We start from the raw sequence: 20,543 nt of genomic DNA, 5'->3' as shown, positions 1-20,543 counted from the left end.
ACAGTGGGCAACTGCTGCTGTCATTATGCAGACATACAGTGCGTGCAGTTGCTATCCGCAAGGAAAGACAAAAAGACATTGAGTGCTTGAGTATGAATAATTTTCAAACATATAAACACCTCTTAGTATAATGCGCTTCACTTTTAGATCATCTTGCATGTTGTATGAGACACAGCTGTTAATGTGTCATACAGTGAGCAGCATGTGAGATGAATGGATACCCAGATGAAACGTAATGAACTCTGAAAAAAGACAGTGTCAAATGTGGCAGATGTGCAGTTGGTACTGTATATACCCCCAGGGAAGGAGGCAGATGAAGTTCCTCTCACTGCTGGAGTGATCATGCTTGTCTGGGAGTGATAAAAAATAAAATAAAATAACAACGGCAGGAGGTCACTGTGGGAAAAACCAAAGCAGAAATCTGAGCGGACATCGACATGCATGCACACAAGCACTCACACAATCTGTCACACTTGGAACCTCACATCCATCCCTTAACTGATTTGCCACCCGGCGTACCGGCTGACAGGAGGTGCAAGCTGTGACATTAAAAAGCTATCAAGCTATCATTAGTGGAGCGTTGGCTGCCTGGTGCACGACCTCAGGCAATGATGACAACAACAGCAATTTATTGTTAAAGTGTGTAAAAGTATTGTAATGAACACTATCACATAGATTAGCCACAGCGTGCATCCAAGCGTTAGTCGGGCTTCTTTTTCTGCAAACTATAAGAGGCAGCCACTGGGAGGGGAGCATTAAGAAAGTACCTCAAGGCTCGCCAGTGATTTATATTTGGGCATGCTGTAAACCCCACATGATAAACAATGTGTGGAAAAATTGCACAATAAGGCTTACCTGTTAGAGAGGGAAATAAAAAGTTTACAGCATGAATTAATCTCTCAGCAGTATGGCTGTTTTTGTCCTGATTTTACCAAGTGTTTGTTTTTTCTCTTCCAAAAATGCCTGATTAATAATAATAATAATAATAATAAATCTTTTTGTGGTTGTATAAGGTGGTGTTGATTGTGATTTTTGGAGCAGAAATTAAAAAATATATAATAAAATAAAGCTGGCTTTTAAGGAACCAAGTAAAAAAAATAATCATAATAAAAAAGAGGTCACGTGTAATGTGCTGACCAAAAACTACCTTGCAAGGGCAATTTTCACATGGAATTACTTGTAACAATACAAAACTATCATTTTTGACATTTTCATTTGTCAACTCATTGATTTTTACTGTGTGATGGCTTTGCAGTTGCTGTTGTAAATTGTCACTCTATTAGAATGCCGTTTGCATGCAGTATGCAAAGTCTGCACAACATAATCGACATAAACTGTAACACAGTTTTTAATGGTACTTATCATTTGCCGCCTTACTATTCCCCCATCTGCTCACATCCTAGGACAGCGCCACTATGCAGTTCTGTGCCAACAAGCTAGACAAGAAGGACTTTTTTGGGAAATCAGACCCGTTTATGGTTTTCTACAGAAGCAATGAAGATGGAACGTAAGTAATTGTCTGCTTGTCTATCTATCTGTCTGTCTGTCTGTGTAGCTAGGATTGTGTCTACTGTATCTAGCTATTTAACTAACTAGCTACCTAACTAGATAGCTAGCTACACCGTATCTCATAAAATATAGCTGAATAGCTAAACCCCTGGCAATAAGTGAGGACACCCCTGTTTGAAAATGTCCAAATTGACCACTTCCATCCATCCATCCATCCATCCATCCATCCATCCATCCATCCATCCATCTCTGGGCAACAGTACATCCTGGATTGGTGGCCAGCCAATCAGCATATAGACAAACAACCATTCACAATGTCTTCAAATAAGTGAGGATGTGTATTTTGGGGTGGGTGAAAGATGCTGGAGTACCCGCAAAAATAATCCTTTTAAGGACCGGGAGAACATACAAACTCCACACAGGAGGGCCTGGGCTCAAATTTGAAGCCAGAACCTCTTGACTGTGAGGAACACATGTTAACCACATGGCCAACATGCTGGGTTTTCATACATTTCGCATTTTGTCATAATGCAAGAGATCACCGATTTATTTTATTTTTTTAAGCATTTTATATTGGTTTCAATGGGATTTATGGTATGATGACAAAAGCTGTATGCTATACAAAAAAAAAAACCTCAGTACTAATTCTGGCTAACTAACAGGCACCACTATATAGATCAACAGAATCACGGGCTGTATTTGTCACATTGCAACCACTAGTTGCTACAGTGAATTTGTCTCAGCCGAGGGAAAATAAAAAATAAAAAAAATGTCATGTGACGTTAGCTGAATGTTGTTTTAGTTGATAACTTGGGGCAAATGTACTTGCTGGCCCACACTGTAAAAAAAAAAAAGGACAGGGTGAACTGGTTCGATGACAGTCCAAAAGTTGAACAGTTAATGTCAGTCAGAAGCACACTAGAAGCTGAAGGGCAGCCGGCAGCACTCTGGGAGTTGATAAGCATGTATCAAGCAGCTAATCATAAATTCCATATTTTGTTCCACACCAACATTCCAGCCTTGTACAGTAGACCCTCCAATCCCAAAGCCAAGTCCTTACAAATGCAACCACTACTGCCTCTATATGTAGGGATGGAAATTTGGGATTGGTCCATGTTAATTTTTTTTTCTCTCTCGCTCTCTCTCTCTCTCTCTCTCTCTCTCTCTCTCTCTCTCTCTCTCTCTCTATATATATATATATATATATATATATATATATACATATATATATATATATATATATATGTGTGTGTGTGTCTACACGTATCTGTATAGGTCAGGAAAAAAAGTGCTATTGAACATCAAACCCTATTTATATGAAATCATATACAGTATATATAAACGTTCTTGAAGGGAGGAGCAAGAAGATGCACGTACTGCACTATATGGGCACGCTGCAGTGTTTAATGAGTCACACACAACTCATGCTGCATACGGTATAGAGGCACTAGTCACATCACTACTGCAAACAACTAAATATCTCCAAGAGAGCATACTGTATATAGGAGAGGTAATTAATACAAAAAGCCCACATAAAAACAAAACACTTACCGTCAAATGGTACACTATGTTTAAGCACCGAGTTTCCCAGCAGCTTCAGCCTTGTATCGAACTGGAGGTGCTATAGCAACGCCTCATTAACACTTCTGTAGCTTTTTTGGGCCATAAGGAAGAGCATATTCGGTGGCCGAGACTTACAAGGGTTTCAAATGCTCAGGGCACTTAGTGGAGCACAAGTAATCAGAATAAAAGTGACACGCCTTGTTGCTTGGTGAGGGGATGGTTTGTGGTATTTAATAGGGATTTATGCTCTGTGAGCACTGCAGATAGCAGAAATCCATTGGTACAGAAGGGCTTGGTTTAGAGAGTCAGACTCAGATATGAAATAATTCTCTGGGGTCTATAAAACAATATAACTGGGAGAGTAGCCAGGAAATAAACAAAGCTGGACACAGCCCCTATTCTGAAGTGTCATACTTGGCTTCTGCATCCGAGTCTCTGTCCTTTCCATTGCACACTCCTCCTCCTCTTATTTGCATACTTATCTCTCATGTCTGCATAAAGAGAATTAATGAGCACATTCTTTTCACTGCCACTTTAACTCTTGTCCCCTCCTCTACACTCTTCTTCTATAGGTTTACGATCTGCCATAAAACAGAGGTGGTGAAGAACACATTAAACCCAGTGTGGCAGCCATTTGCCATTCCTGTCCGAGCGCTCTGCAATGGCGACTACGACAGGTAAACCTGGCCCACAAAGCTGTTTGTTGTCACTCCATTTCAACATAGTCAGGCATGTCGGATGACCTGCCTGCACACACAAACACACACACACACACACGCGTGCAGCCCGATAACCCCATCCACATCGTCTGACCTCATTGATTCCTGCTGCAGTCTATCGATGACCTTCACGGCCTCTCTCGGTATCCCTCCAACAATGCCCAGTGTACTGATGGCAGCCATTACTGGACCACAAGCATCCTTGAGTTAAACCAGCGAAAATCAATATGGTCTCAACATGTTGCACTGTTTTTTTCCCGCAGTCACACTATTTTACTTTAACTACATTCGTAGATTATTGCTCAGTATTGATTCTTGCTGAATAGCACGCAATGATGAGTGCCTTTATATCGCCACTGGATGCCTCGTTGTGCTCTGCTACAGTACTATCCGTTTTCCAAAATTAAAGCAGGTAAATGTAGAAATGACACCATGTATAAATGGGCTATATTCAAATGTGTTTAAAGGGGAAGTCAACCATAAACATTTCTTGACAATAATGTGTTTTATGTAACCTCACTAGTCTAAAAATGACATTCTGATTAATATTACATTTGTGGAATATGAGTTATGCAGCAAAATCCAGCCATTTTTATCCATCTTAGGGTGTGCCCATTTTGCCACTTTCTGTCGACTGAAAATGTTGATTGAAGATTGTTTATTATTGAGTTTTAAGGTTAGTAGCAGAGTAGCCTGAAATTTTGAATGGGGATGAGATGAAATAAGATTTCTTCCTCTCACTCTGTTTTAGGCAGAATTGGACTTTAGCTTTTGTTTTTGTTTTCTTTTTGTTGTTGATTTTTTTTCACTTTGAGGAACCTGACACCAACTGTGTGCTTTGTTATTGCCTGAAACAAAACATAAAAATGAAATCAAATGAAGATGACATCAAAGTTGCTCAGGGCTCAGGCAATGACCAATCACAGCTCACCTGCTTTCTGAAGCTGAGCTGTGATTGGTTGTTACCTGAGACCTGAGCAACTGTGATGTCATTTTCAGTCGAAAGCAAGTGGCAAAATGGCCGCCTTCTGATATTGATAAAAATTGCTGGATTTTGCTGCTTAATTCTGCATATTCCACTAACTACAACTACTACATCGAGACTAGAACATATTATTGTGATTTTTTTGTTTGTTTGTTTCACCCAATTATAATAAAGGAACTGTAACGTGCTATTATGTGATATCGGGTTCATGCAATTTTCTTCATAAAGTGGAACCTTTAAGGTTAAGAGCACTCCACTCTGTTGGTTGACCTGCAAGCAGTCTTTAATGCCACTTTTCCATTAGCCCCGCACGGCACGCTACCACACCACACAACATCACACTGCACAGAACGACACTACACGGCCTCCATTGCATTTCCATTACAGCAGGCGTGCGGCAGGAAGGGGGCGGGATCATTTGAACTGTCCAAGCCAAGCTTGCACTCCCGCAGTGCGTACGGCTCTCCGCTCTGCCATAACATTTCAGGAGTGGCAAGTCGCACCAACATTGAACCATATTTACAATTTCATATGGACTGCCATGGATGAAATATTGCCATCTTGATTTCACGATCGGCTCGCTAAGCTATTTCTTATTATTACATGACCAGGCAAGCGATGTGCACTCGGCATTTTTTAAAAACCACTATCATTACAAATCCATCCACAAGTACCTTTTAAATTGTTAATATAGTTCAGCGTTGTTGTATAACATTATTAGATTTATTGCATATACTGTATTTTTATGACTTAGCCGAAGACCGGCAAAGTGCACAAAGTGTGTTTATGAGGATGCATGCAAGCAGACCTCCACGGGCGGAAGATGTGAAGTTGGCAAGGGAGATCACAGTCACACATCTGTGAAGTGGGCACTTGTAGAACGCCTTGCACCCCAAACGTTCATGTCTGTCATGTCCTTAGAAAACCCACACCATGGGTGAACATGTAAACTCCACACAGGAAGAAAGCCGGCATTCATTCTCTCATTATACTAAACACTTGCTCCTAAAATGCTGATTTGCTAATCATGCCTACATCAGCGTTCAAATTCCGGTTGGAATCGTAACTTAATATGGTGTGTTTCCGAGGGAAAAAATATGTGTTTCTCGGAAAATTAATTAAATTTGATCTAAATAGTAAATGGAGAAGACCTATTTAGCGCTTTATCTACACCATACGGTGTCCAAAGGGTTTTACCTGGCCTGACATTAAATAATTTGAAAACGTATTCAGACACATTGTTCTACCTACGTAAAAGTTGTGCTTTTAAGTTTCAAATGGCTTACCTTAAATAGAATCTCACATTCCATTGTGGCCAACAGTTATTGCACACTTTGTGTTGTTAAAGCAAAGTAAATAGTCTTCGCGGCAAACATCCTAAAATGTTGGATGGGTTAGCCTGCATGCTACTTGGTACACTAGCTAGCTGTGGAAACCATAACTATATTAGCCACAGAGCAAGGCTTAGCTTATTGATGATGCGCATATAGCCGCCATCTTGCGTGTGTTTGGCTCCAATAAGTTCATTAAACTCATTGAATTCTTTAGCGAAATTGATGCGGATTGGTTTGTTACAAACATCAGACATGTAGCTATGATATCAAGCTATGTGTCATTTAACAAACGTGGCTTTTTAGACCATCGCGAGACTTACACAACGCAGCGGCCACTGAGAGGGAAGGATCCATGTATTGATATCTAGGCGGACAGCTGCTTTCTTAAGAACTTACGTGTTCTGTTTCTTTTTTCTCAACGATCACGCAGCATTTTAAAATATCTTGCACAGCTTGGTTACTTTTTGCGCTGTTGGTTTCCTAAAAACCAGGAAGAAAAAAGTGCCTGGATTAACGTGCGTTTGCTTTTTGTCAAATCACTGGAGAAGATTTGCAGGGCGTGTCATGTAAAGATTCAGAGCACTGTCAAAAGAGCATCAGGTATGATTTCATGTGTAGGGAATCCATACACATTTTATTTTCAGATGCGGCAAGTGGAATTTCCACATCGTGCTTATCAGTTACAATGTAACCAAAATGCTGGTTAAGGTCAAATTATGATTGAAATATTAATATGCCACGCCCACTATAACAAATGAACAAAATACCATTCATTGGTGCACAATTCTACTGAACACAAATATATATTTGTTATGCCTGGACTAGAATCCTCCTACGTTAGTTTGTTCCATAATATAAACAAATACATCATTTTATAAATGAGGCTATTTAGTTTCATATTTTTAGTTAAAGTTCAAGAGTGAAGGGGTCTAACAGGGTCAGTTATTTTATGCAAAACAAAGTAATTAGATAGGCTTGGCATTAGAGAATACAAATGAGAAGTAACACTGAAATACATTGAATTAATAGTTTCCTCATTTCGTTAACCTTTAGCATCCATTGGACTGCGCTGCGACAGAATCTAACGCTTTGATGGATTTCGCTTGTCTTACTTGGCACATTATGAATAAAGACACTTTGTGTTGTAGGGGATCAGAACTCATTTCTCCCCTAGCTTATCTGTCTTCCTTTCATAGATAGAAAGAAAACAGGCTAAAGCAGGAAGGAGCTATAAGCAGTGATGAAATAGAAGTGACAGGCACATTTCCTCTTCTGGAGGGTAAGAAAGTTTTTGTGCAATACTATTTTTTTATCATAATGTGTGTGCCTCCAGTTGAATCCTAATTAAGGGGGATTTTGTGAAAATAAAGGATGTGTGTGAGATCCAACCCAAGAAGACAGAATGGATGAAAGCTGCTTGTTCCTACAGAGGAGCTGTAACATGTATCAAAACATTGGGGTAAATTGTGTCAGCCAGCGTATCACACATGGAATCCAAAAGGGGTCAATAACCTGTCAGAGTCGATCATAGACTCGGGAGTGAGGTGGGCATCAAAGGCGCGCACACACACACAGATATTCACAAACATGGTGTGAGTAATGGAATGTGACTAGTCACAAGCTGACACGGTTTGAAATGCTGGTCTTTAAAATATGACCAAGGCAGCACAGAAACAGGTTATACACTTGCTTTGTCTGCAATTTTCCTATCCATATTTCCATTGGGTGTTTGTCATACATACATACATACATACATATATACGGAATTATGAATGTGGCGCCCATCTGCAGGAGGATTTTATGCCCCATTACATGCAGGGATCGGGTTGACGATTCCTACATGAATGGCCTCTTATGAGCGTGCAATGCGGCCGTTGTCTTTTTAAAATTTACATTAAGACAGACCAACCACTAGAGTACAGTAGTCATAAACGTCAAAAGTTGAAGGCAAGGCTTTTTCAATGCTAGCTTAAACTCAGCAGATTCATGAATTTTGTACTTGTAGTGAGCTCGTTAGATTTTCGTATAATTATAATTATACCATATTTGATTGAAATATTTCTAACTGTAAAAGGACGCATATTAAAATATGAATCAAGACTTCATTTACATTTATGATTTGAGGTCTCTGAATATGTGATTCTTTTACATTTGCATCGAGAACTCCAACTTTACCACAATTTTTGGTGGCTTAGGGCCAAATCCCACTAAGGAGTGAACATTTGTGATGCTAACGAACGTTGATTTCACGTCAGGGTTCTTTCAAGGTCATTCCTTTACTGCTTGTGCATACGCCTTACTGCCCACTCTTGCCTTGAACAAGACCCTGTAAAGTGAAATCATATATTTGTTTCTAAATAGACAATAGATAATTGCTGAAAATGTGCAGACTGACAACTATGTAATACCCAATCATGGTGATATGGCATTCAATTGTTTTTCACCTTTTTTTCCCTGATTATTATGAGCATGGCGTCCAGCACGAGTTGCCTATCCACCATTATATAAGAACGTAACCAGTGATGCGGTTGGGCTACGGGTATGCATGGTATGGTACGCTTTTGTTGTCAATCCATAAAATGTGTGAAACAGTGGATCGAAACATGACAACAAGAATACAATCATACAATACAATCATATATCATAACTGTTACGGTGTGGTCACGGAGCGGCGTGGTGTCTGTCAGCGTGTGGAGTAGAGGACCCAAAGTGCAGGGAGGCAGGAGAACCACGGCAGGAGTGCGGGTTAGACTGACGTACTTTATTGTACAACAAACACTAACCAGGGTACTGGTTAGTATTAAATAAACAAGGAACTGAAAAGATACAAAATCAAAATGACAGACAGAACTCCGGGGGTGACCGTGACAAGCGGCAATGATCCCACACGGACTGATCACCACCCGGGAACTAAATACACCCACACTAATTGGGTAACTAGCCACACCTGAGGCCAGGCACAAGTGGCTGAGGGCCCGGATTGGTCAACCCGCGGAAGGGCGGGAACCCACTCAGGGCCCTCAACCCAAAGCCAGATCTCCCCAGACATGACAATAACAGACAAAATCTTCTCCATTTACATCACACACAGACACGAACAATCGGGGTGGAAGGTGGTCTCTATGGGCCCACTTCACAGCGATGATCCTTGATCGCCCTAGCCAACTTTACACCATCCACCCGGTGGATGTCTGCTTGCAGTTCCCGTATAAACGTACTTTGCGTGCTTCGCTCTTTTGCTTGTGAGTCTCGGCTATGTTCACGCCCATAACGGCGCTAATGCCCATTTCTGACAGCGCTCGTCTGCAAAAGGGGAGAAAACGCTACCCATGCGCATAATTAGACGGTGTGTTGTGCAATACTTGTGCTGGGCACAAAAAATAGAACCCTTCGACTTGAATTTCAGAACCCTTGCAGTCTTTATGAAACGCCCTCTTCTTCCTCACCTCAAGTGGCAAAAGGCACTGGAGTGAGTACAACACCACAGAAGTAAGTAGGGCCACTTAATTAACTTACTATGCATGTTTTTGGAATGTGGGAGCAAGCACAATGGCAACAACTCTACACTGGGGTAGGAAGGCCAGAGCCTGGATTTGAACCCATCACCTGCTGTGAAGAGAAGGTGCTAACAACAACAAAAAGATCATGGCACCTGGTTGGGTTACATATTACCGTACTATATTTGATATATTGATTGTAGCATCTCACAAGACAACATGATCTTTCCACAGCAGGAATGCACATCGATCACCCCTTGTTCCTTAAGTAGGCACTGTATGTGATCCAAGAATGACAATAGACTTCATTTGGAGAGAGAAAAATGTCTTCGAAAAGAGGCTAATAACAGAAGAGGAATGGAAACACGATGTGTCATGCAGTGTTACAAAAGAGACAGCAAAAGTCCAAAGATTGTATTCCAGACTAGAGCAGGCAAAAATCTGAGAAATCAGGATGAGCTAAATGGAAATGTGGACATGGCGTATTGTGTTTCTCGGATATGCCCTGAATAATGTAGCTTTCGTTTCTCATAACAACAGTGGAATTTCTGTTCATTTTGAGAACATCGAATCCTCAGACGCTGAAAGTCCAGTCCAATCCTGCCACTGCCTAAAAACCAGCAGTTAAATATATACACGACATATGGTATATATACACAACAAATGGTTGGCACACCTGCATCAATAGTTCTGAGGTCATGGGTTCAAAGTTCAAACCTGTTCTTCTCATGTCTGTGTCGATTTTTTCCACTCGGGTTTCTCCCACATCCCCAAAACATACAGTACATGCATGGTAGTTTCCCCTATATATTCGAGCAACAGTTAATAAATGAATGTAGTTCACTGATTTAATTACAACCTCCCAAAGCTCATTTCATCCATATTAACAAGCATAGTGACTCAGGAGCTTTTGATTTTCATCTGTGGCAAATATTACAAGGCGATCTTTGTAATTACAGCAGGAGAATGGTTCAGTGTTAAATGTACTCCACTTTTTTTCACTCTCTCACAATCACATGTCCCTCCATTACTGGAGATGAGTCATTTCATTAAAGAAGCCTGAGAATAGTAGGAGATAACAGTGGCAGATTAGTTCTGAAGTGTATATTGTTCTGTGAGTTCAGGGCGGGCACTTAAGGATCTGAAAGTCTTATGATCCATGCTAGGAAAGTTTTATTTTAAATCACGATGTAAACGTGTCAGAATAATGTCTTTGTATTGGTCCTTAATTTGTGTAACGTGAGCTTTAATTCAATTCTTGTCCACAAATTGGTCTAATGAAAGGTAATTGCCACTTGTTCTTCCTTTCTCTCAGTTTTTAATGCCATCTAATTCAATCCACTGCAATTGAGAGAGAAGCATCGTGTTTCCACCACCAATGTGACAAGCCCATATTCTCTTCCTTACACGCTTGAAGATAACCTCAAAAGAACAACCTGTCACCACACAGCAACAGAGGCCAGATGGCGGGGAACTAGTGTGGCTTATTCCAGGCCTCAGTCCTCTGTGACAGCTTTCTTTGAATCTGAGCTGGTGGAACTTATTATGTAAGGCAAAGTTAGCAAGAACGACAAGCGTTGGGATGAGATCAATGGAACTCAGCTATGAAGGTGCCCAAAAAGTTTTTTTTTTTCTGCCTCTTTGCTCTGCAGAAATTTTTTTTTTTTACTACTCTAGTGCAATGTGGCAACTAGTTTTCTGATGTCTTACTGAGTGATGGATTTTTACATGTCCTACAGTTTGCAAGTTACATATTTTAGGCAATTTTCCACAAGTCAAAATTGTTACCCACAAGATATAGCATATGTGCTACGGTTTTTGAACAAAGACAAATTCCAATAGAAAGTTGTTATGAATAAAATTACTCTCCTCCATCAAACACCTATTAACTGTGGAATACATAAAACTAATTAAACAGTTACAGCTATATTTTCGTGCCCAGCACAAGTGTAGTGCTGTGACCTGGCTAGATCTGCTTGGAGGCGTGTTAGACAGAGTGTTGGTATTTTTGCAGACACGTACAGACACTTTTTTTTTTTTAAAGGGCGGAAGAGAAAAGGGGTAGCAAATAAAATAAGACTTGTCTTCTTTCTTTTACATTTGTATTTATATTGTATTGTTTTGTTTTTCTTTTATAAATCAAGGGACGCACTGATAGTCCTTGACATGTTGGAAGAAGAAATTGATTTGCTCGAGTCCGGCGGGAATGTATGTTTATAAAGAACTGCAAGACCTCCACGGGTAGATGAAGTAGAGTTGACCAGGCAGATCACAGATCTGTGCTGCAAATCGACTAACTTTGGGCAAGAGGGTGGGGTGCCCTCTATAATAGTTGCCAGCAAGCAGGGCACATGGACAAACCACCATTCACGTTAATACCTATGGGCAATATAAACTTTTTATTGAACCTAATAAAAATGTTAAATCTCATGTACAGCACGTTCTTTGCTTTTCTTTTAGTAAAATCCACTAACCATGGTAAATGATAAGTCATCATACCACATTACACAGCCCATTAAATTATACATGTGGGGCTTGTATTTTAGGAAAGTGTTTGTGGACACTTTCTTCCATGTGATGACATAATTACCTCTTGTCACATACATCATCATGTTCTGACAGTATCACGTTTTGCTTTAAACAGTTTCCACTTGACACACTATACCAGTAAACTGAACGCCTCCACGTTTACACAAGGAAAATCTTAGTTAATTGATTGAAGCAGTGGGCGAAAAGGAGCTCAGGTTGGTGGGTAAAAGGAAAATGATATACAGTAAAATGCGAACTCCACTAAAAAATTCATGATAAACAGAGCAGACATCATTGGGAATTGGAGATATGCAGGCAAATCCACTCTGCCAATCCTCTGGGGATGAAAAGAATTTGTTTCATACTGTGTATTGTACTACAGTACGAGTAAAACATCTGCCCACAGAGGACCATAAAAAGCTTATGTTGGTTGCACAAACACTCCCACGTCACACTATGGGCACTAATCTGATGATTCCTATGCCGACGGATTTTGCCTACATTGTTGAAATACCGGGTAAAAACAACTGCCCTCTCTCCAACTTCTCGCCAGCTACCGTTAGAATACGTCCCTCCTTCTACTCTACCTGTAGAGCTTCTATATATCCAAATGGAGCTTGTGCAAGCTTGTTGCAGCATGAGTCTTGTTCAAACGTATACATTCAACATATTGGTATAAATGATTGTAGAATAGAATAATAGAATAGATGCACACGGTGATAGATATTGTAACATTTTTAATACTTCATTTCATATATTAACCATTGTTACACATTATTAACATTTTAATTCTTTATATTAACCTTGTCGAAATGTTTTGTGTCCTGTGCAGAGCAAGTGGTGTTGATTTCGGTATAATCTGACCTTAAACTGGGACATACTATTTAGTCTAAAAAAGTTCCTTCTCAGCGTTTTGTGCGAAAACACATTTGGTCCTTGAGAACAGAATCTGTTTTGAACACCCACACCTGACTCTGTTTTCGCCATCGCTCACGGAAAAGTACCAGAGAGTATGTTTTGTCTACAAATGAAAGAGAGGAGGTCTTTTTAACTATAAGAAACCATTGTGCACGCGGAAGAGCTACATTTGACGCTCTGAATCCCACCTGTTTAAGTGATGAATTAGAGGCAGTTATTTGTCCAGAGATCTCTGACTGATTAAAAATCATTTTTGCAAAGGTGTATTTTTCTTACATTAAATCTATCTTCATTTTTGGAACACGCAAAGAGGACAAAATAATTTTATTCCTCTTTCAACGGCAATGTGACTCTTGTAACGAATTTAAGCACAAAGCAGATTTCATTGACAAACAAAACAGTAGCAAGCTGGTTCAGCTTAAACATAACGTGAGTCAGTTGGTTCCAACGCACTTAACTTACTTTCCAAACAACCGTCTTGCATAGCTTATCTCTGTCTGATTCTTTCTGCAGAACAATCAAAGTGGAGGTGTACGATTGGGATAGAGACGGCGGGTGAGTGGAATTGATTCTTTCCTTCTGTAAGATTTTTTGTTACTGACAGGTTGTCCAACTGACTCGCACTTGTTTCCTGTTCCCAGTCATGACTTCATTGGGGACTTCACCACCAGCTACCGAGAGTTAGCACGAGGGCAGAGTCAGTTCAATGTGTATGAGGTAATTCATTGGTGTTTTTATGTTTGTAGTCAGTGTTGTACCTGAACATGAACTCGTTCATATTTTGGGCGAACGTGAACTGAATGTAGTGTATTTGTTGCTTGGGGCCAATGATACCAGGATTTCTCTTGTTGGACTACAACGACAAAAATACACCATAAACGAGCCTAAATTAGGCGGGAAAGGCCATTATTTGGCAACCCCAGCGGCTAACAGTCGCAAGGTGCATACGTCATCAAAATGCAATGCGCCCTTGCCCGATGTAAACACAGCAGCACTGTGTGGTTTTTTTTGCGGAGCAAACGTGGAGTATTTGTAATTCTGCCTCCCATTAGCGTCCTTTAAACTGTTTAATGACACAACCGTTGGAGATTACTGGTGGACTAAACGCACGATAAAAAAAAATTACATGTTTCTTGATTAAATATTTCTATCGCTAACGCTACAGTCAATGGAGGTTTGCATTCGAATACTAACGGAGAAATTAGCATTGACGTCGGCAGTGATATTCCTTCAAATGCCGAATATTCACACATAAACGCTGTGGATGCACATACACACAGGTAAGATAACACTACTCAAAGGCTCATTTACGTATTTACTCCATGCATGCACGGCACCACACTGCCCCTAAGAGGCCAACACGTGCAGGAACAATTATATTTGTTTTTTATTTTAAAATTGCTATTACAGTATTCTTATTTTACTTCATTACTAATGTAATTTCTCAATGTCCTTTGAAGTCATATGTAAAGTTGCGTTTTCAAGGATTCAGTGTTCCTTTCCTTAAAATTCAAGGGGCTTATATTGTCGCACATTTCCACATGACATAGCACACAATACAATCCTTGAGCTCCCAGGTTAGCCAACAAAGTCCCAAAATAAGATAAAATAAATACGATAAAGAGATAAATGTTGTAATGCTTAACAATGGAAATTTTGGTCATTTTGTACTTCAGAAAAAGAGTAGTGTTCAAGAAGAACATGTTCAACATGCAGTGATGAATATGCATTAGGCTATGATGATGGTTTTGAGTGAGTTGTAGAAGTTGAATAAATACGTTTTAAAATAATGATTTTATTAATTGTGATTTTAATCTTAATTAAAATAATTGTGATTTTTTTTTTTTCATAATTGTCCATCCTTACCAGCTTGCAGAAACACATTCTTTCCGTACATATATTGTAACACTACATGATATATCTTCCATTGATTCCATCTTCCTTAAATTAATTTGTATTTGTTCATTTTTGTATGTCAAAATCTGGCACTAATACTACCTGGATGCTGACACATCTGCATAAAAAAAGGATAACTAAATCCAGCATCACACTTTTTATAGTGCCTCTCAATGTACAGTAAGATCTTTTGATCTCGATTTCTACTTCCAGAAACAACTCATGGTTCAAAGAGTACATGACATAGTCTATCACTTTTTTTATGCATGAAGATATATATATATTTTTTAACTCTTTTAATAGAGCAATAGCAAATATTTGAATAGGTAAAAAAAACAACAAAGCAGACATGTCAGGATCTTCATACTGCTATGGTTCACTAGCCTCACCCCCGAGGATAAATACCTGTCTTTTGGATGTCATCTCCATTATGTGTTACTTGTGATTCTTCTCTCCCTCCCAGGGAGTCTGAAAGACCTTTTTACTTTTTGCATCAGCAGATTGTTCAGTGTGTCAGACAAATTGCTATCCCTCCATGTTAAATTAGGGGTTGTCACTTTCATGCCTCACATCCTTAGAGAATCAGCGTAATGAGCTGAGACGTCTTTGGTCTCAAAATTGACATTTCTCTCTTGTTCTCGAGCTAGACGAACGTGAGTCATGCACTTTGAGCCTGCTGTCCACTACATCCATCAAGACACATTGTATTTGGACACTTCAATGTTTGCGTGTTGACATGCGCATGGTACCAAGAGTAAAGGGTTAAATTGGGTGTTTATAAGTGCTCTTTATTATACCTCATACATGCGTTCACAAACACTCACTCACACACCAAGGCTTTAAGTAACCGGTTTAGAAAATCCCATGCCTCATCTAAACACGTTGAAAGGCAAAATTAAGAATCAACCGCCGAGACAGTCCCAAAAAGCTTCGCTTGGCTTACATCCCCTCCCGAGTATAATCAGATGTTGGGGGAAGCTATATGCTGCTTACGCCACAGCAGCTAGCCAGAAACGAGTTTAGGCTGGCTACCAGTGCGCCGAAACACGTTGCGATGTCACTCCTAAGTCCGTAATCATCATGTCCGTGCCGTGGTGGCGAATAAGCTACATTTCGGAAAAGTATCATTCTCAAGAAGGGATGCCGAGAAAAGATGGAGAAACCATGCTAGTTGCTAAGCTAACCCAAAATTGGCACAGCTGCCATGTTTAACACCGGAATTAAGGCTTGGGTGATCAAGTACACTTTTCACAGACGTCCTGTTGGAACTGCGTTAAAAGCGGAGAACATCCAACTTTGAACAGCAAAATACGCAAATAATGAAATTAATTATAACAATAAATCAAGGAGGAGTTTTAGTAGTGTATATTCCTTGAATGCCACTTTAAGGTTATACGAATGAAGTATTTCCCCACAGTTTCAATGATATGCATGGGATTTTTTTATATCAGTCCGAGGCAAAGAAGTTCCTCTCATTGGTTCATTTTTTATTTCTAGGTTATAAATACCAAGAAGAAAATGAAGAAAAAGAAATATGTCAACTCTGGAACTGTGAGTGCCTGCAGCTAATCAAGGCTGGAAGTTTGCCTCTTTTGTACTTCACTGTTACTTCTCTTGTTCATTGATTCAGTCCAATTATCACTTTTGATGGAGGGTGTTGTAAAAATGGAGAATTTTTGGTGAATACAATACGGATGGAGCCACAGTATGAGCAGTTCACCACAGTTTGTGCACATTAATTCTGTACATTGGACCCAGTAGTTAACTTGTTTATTGGTTCATTTCAGAATTGTGCTACAAAAACAAAAATCATAGAAGTTCAAAATTGAATCGCAGTCGAACAGTTAGATCACAACGTTAGATGTCAACAAGCAATTTTCCCCCAAACCTTCCTGCGAGTGTGATTGTGTGCAAGTAATGCATACAAATACAAGTGATACAAATCATCTTCACACTTGTCTCGGGGAAAGTAAATCAATCATCTATAAGCAGCCATCGCTTAACTTCTGGCATGTGTGGCAAGTGCTCACTCAACATTGAAAGTCATTGATATGTTTCAGTTGTTTGGCCATCAAACCAAACGTGAATTGTGTCCAATCTGATTAGCATTTTTCGTTCTTTCTTTGAGGTCACCCTGCTGTCATTCTCTGTGGAGTCCGAATTCACATTCTTAGATTACATCAAAGGAGGGTAAGTGCACATTTTTTTCTTTGACTCTAAATTTGTTAGCACTGCTATCTAAGTTCACTTCCAAATGAGCATAAGATTTGCAATTCCCTCAGACATGCTGAGAGATAAAGTCGCCAAAGAATCATCCCATTATATGTTCCAATGTGCACTAGTATTTGGGGATTATGGATCGACATACTGTTTATGACTATAACGTAACTGCCACATCATTGCTTGTCTGGCTAAAATGCAGAACAAGCCTTTAACAAAAAAGAAACGTTTTTTAGCACAGTTCAGTTGTATTTAAAGAGACAGTGTGTATGATTGAGTGCCATCTAGTGGTGAATTAACAATTTAATTCATTAAAAACCCACTATTAATTTCAATAATATGCAAAAATTGTTCTATCACATCAATGTAATTTTTTTAAAATTTGATTGTAGGTCTATTAATCGCAATATATTACATAGGTTGTACCACGACTTTCAGGAGGCTGACATGTTTCTCCGCCATCTTTCTGCTATGGATACCCGAAGGAGAAGAACTTTGCAAACATAGTTAGCCTCTGGTGGTAGTTGCAGCTCGTGTCGGACGCAATGGGTCGACCGCCGCTTACCTTCCACAGCTGGGGCCTGTCGGTGGTCATCACTGAGGCCCGTGATTCAAACTCCCGCCGTCTGTCTCCCTCTGCTTTGCTCTCGCTACCTTTTGCTAGCTTTTCCCGCTATCCGCTCTTGTTAGCCGCTCCAGCTAGTTCTTGCTAGCCATTCTTGCTACCCGCTCCAGAGAGTTCTTGCTAGCCACTCGAGCTCACCGCTCCCGCTAGCTCCTGCTCGCCAGGCTGATCGCTTATTTGCTCAATCGCTTGAAGTGTGGTATCTCTAAGGCACTGTAGTGCGCGTGCTTCAAAATCCTTGCATTCTATTAGTTCACCACTAGATAGCACTAAATTATATAGAGTCCCTTTACCATGTAATTACAATACATTTGTATTTATTCTTTGTGTTTAAATCTTTATTGAAGTACAATTTAAAAAAAAACTTATATACAATGCATTATTTATTTAATTATTTAAGCATTTTATTCAAGTGTAGTTGAACTGTTCAAACTGTGCACAGCGTTACAGTGGCTTTTAATATACTTTTTAGGAAGTAAAAACTTCACGTTTTTAAGGAGCACTTACCCATTACGCAGTGCTGGATTGGCTATTTGGCATACAGCGTACTGTAGATACCCGGCGTCTTTTGTGGCTGTTACACTGGTATTTAATTATTGTTTATTTTCCTCAATTTTACCCCAAGAGACCGGCCCACAATTCAGAGTGAGCAATCTGAACTGATCAATGGTGAACTTTTTTGTATCAATCCAGCCCTGCCAGTATGGAATCCTACTTTAATGTTGGTCATTATGGTGGTACTTGAGAGCAAATGACAATACTTTCCAAGGATGTACTTGGCGTAAAAGTTTGAGAACCACTGCTTTATATCAATACTGTGTACGTAGTTTGCTGCAGTATGTTCACCGGCTTGTAACTAGTGGAGGATTACGTGCCAAATATTCCCAAAACAGCTCAAGCACTTGTTAGCGCTCTAATTGTGATGAAGTGGCTCAATTTACTGCCAGATTTGGCAACCGTTGTATTCATGAATATACAAACTACTCAGATTGTGTATATTAATAACAAGAAGCAAGCCATGAGAAAATCAAATATCGTCTGTCTGTTGATTATTTTTTTTCCAGTAGGGAATACAGGATGGAGAATGATGAACTCCCTAAATATAATAAAGCCAACAATTGCTCTGTGCTGAAAAAGGTTTAAGACAATAAACTGAATTAAGATGACGCTGTTTGTGGTAAAAGGGGAACTTTTTGGTGAATATAGATGTAGGAAAAATATATTACCTGAAGAGAGGAGTGCAGCTTTGTTTGTGTTCTTGGGACTGCAGCGGGAACACGTGTCAAAAGCAGTCATTCAACAGGCATTCAGCAAAGTGACAAGAGTCTCCAAAAGATGTCACAGCTTCTTTTCTAACACTGACCTTTAACTCAACACTCCACACACACACACACATTGCACAAACAGGCAGGTTTACACACTGAATAGTCGTTTCTAAAGAGAGTTTAAAGAATGGCATCACTGTCACAGCATTTCCCGCAGCACAGTTTGCTAAGCTAGCATGCTACGCAGACACGGCAGCAAAAGAGGCCTCATGAATAATACAATCCCGTGTAATTAACGCTAAGGTTGGCAGGGTCGGGCGTTGGCATATTCACAGTCTCCGCCTAAAACTGAAAGGTTAATGTGAATCTTTAAGTCATTCATTTGGTTATCATTCTCTTGCCTTCCTCCGGGCTGGCGTTCACATGTAATGAGGGGCTGTTATTTGGGCCCCCCGAGATTTCGTCACTGTGCCGTAAATTAACAAGAAGAAGGCAGAACTTCATCAGCGAGGGAGAATTAGATTATGATTTGTTCTTAAGTGCTCCATCACTTTAATTACTCCTTGCTTCCGCCTTCCACTGCTCCTAGTGGAGGTGAAAGTAGGATAAGTACACGAGTGTAATCACTTCAATCTTTCTTAGCGAACTGAGGGACCGCTTTATGCTTGACTACATATGACAAATGGCACTGACAAATTGAAGTACTGATGGCTTTCGAACCTTTGGCACCATAGGAAATCATTTATGAAACGTGATGAGGAACGGTTGATATTGCTGCATGTTCGAGCTCTACATTTGTCTCCTCATGTTTTCCTTTGCACCCCCCTTCTAGGACGCAGATCAATTTCACCGTGGCCATCGATTTCACAGCATCTAACGGTGAGTGATACAAAGTGTATATGTGCGGGGCTGTGTAAAGCGAGAACAGATACAAGTGCTCTTTGACGGTGGCATGTCCAATTTCGGAATCAATCACAAACAGATGCGCAAGCGGGTGGCTCGGTCGGAAACTGTACAAACATTGTCACCTGCAGGTGATGACCTTTGCTCTATCAATATACGGTAAATAAAGGTAATGGCTGACAACATAGAGGACAAAATCACTGAAGGCTTTATGAAAAGATGTTGCTACTCTCAACAATGTGTCTACGCTGCCACATTTTCTTCTTTCTGCCCATATAGACATAAAAAGTCATAGTATTTCATATCATTTGGATGATAGAGTACATTGTCTCGTAATGAAAATAGCATCTTTCTTATTTGTATTTGTGTTTTCAATATACTGATTTCCCAATAAGGGTTAATTGTGAATGACCAAATAGTATGTCATTGCGGTGGGCTTATTTAGAAAGGTCACAGTTATTGACAAGCTGTCCAACAAGCCACAGCATAGTAATGAATGAATGAAGTTTGAACTTTAGATGTCATAGTAGTACAGTATTCCTCAACAATATTAATGAGTTGTTCATTCCATTTGTTCAAT

At 39.8% G+C, this 20,543-nt stretch overlaps 1 protein-coding gene across 3 annotated transcripts in view; it reads left to right on the top strand.

The window, feature by feature from the left end:
• Positions 1 to 20,543, top strand: part of cpne5b (copine Vb) — a 94,911-nt gene that overhangs the window by 65,211 nt on the left and 9,157 nt on the right. For all 3 annotated transcript variants that reach the window (XM_077573729.1, XM_077573730.1, XM_077573731.1), the window contains 7 exons: positions 1,404 to 1,507; positions 3,645 to 3,749; positions 13,568 to 13,609; positions 13,696 to 13,771; positions 16,448 to 16,501; positions 17,079 to 17,140; positions 19,893 to 19,939. In XM_077573729.1, the coding sequence (XP_077429855.1) occupies positions 1,404 to 1,507; positions 3,645 to 3,749; positions 13,568 to 13,609; positions 13,696 to 13,771; positions 16,448 to 16,501; positions 17,079 to 17,140; positions 19,893 to 19,939 (490 nt within the window). The remainder of the gene's footprint in view (positions 1 to 1,403; positions 1,508 to 3,644; positions 3,750 to 13,567; positions 13,610 to 13,695; positions 13,772 to 16,447; positions 16,502 to 17,078; positions 17,141 to 19,892; positions 19,940 to 20,543) is intronic.

This window comes from Vanacampus margaritifer, chromosome 8 (genome assembly GCF_051991255.1).
Source record: "Vanacampus margaritifer isolate UIUO_Vmar chromosome 8, RoL_Vmar_1.0, whole genome shotgun sequence".
Lineage (NCBI taxonomy): Eukaryota > Metazoa > Chordata > Actinopteri > Syngnathiformes > Syngnathidae > Vanacampus > Vanacampus margaritifer.
This window is presented reverse-complemented; position numbering and strand designations above follow the sequence as displayed.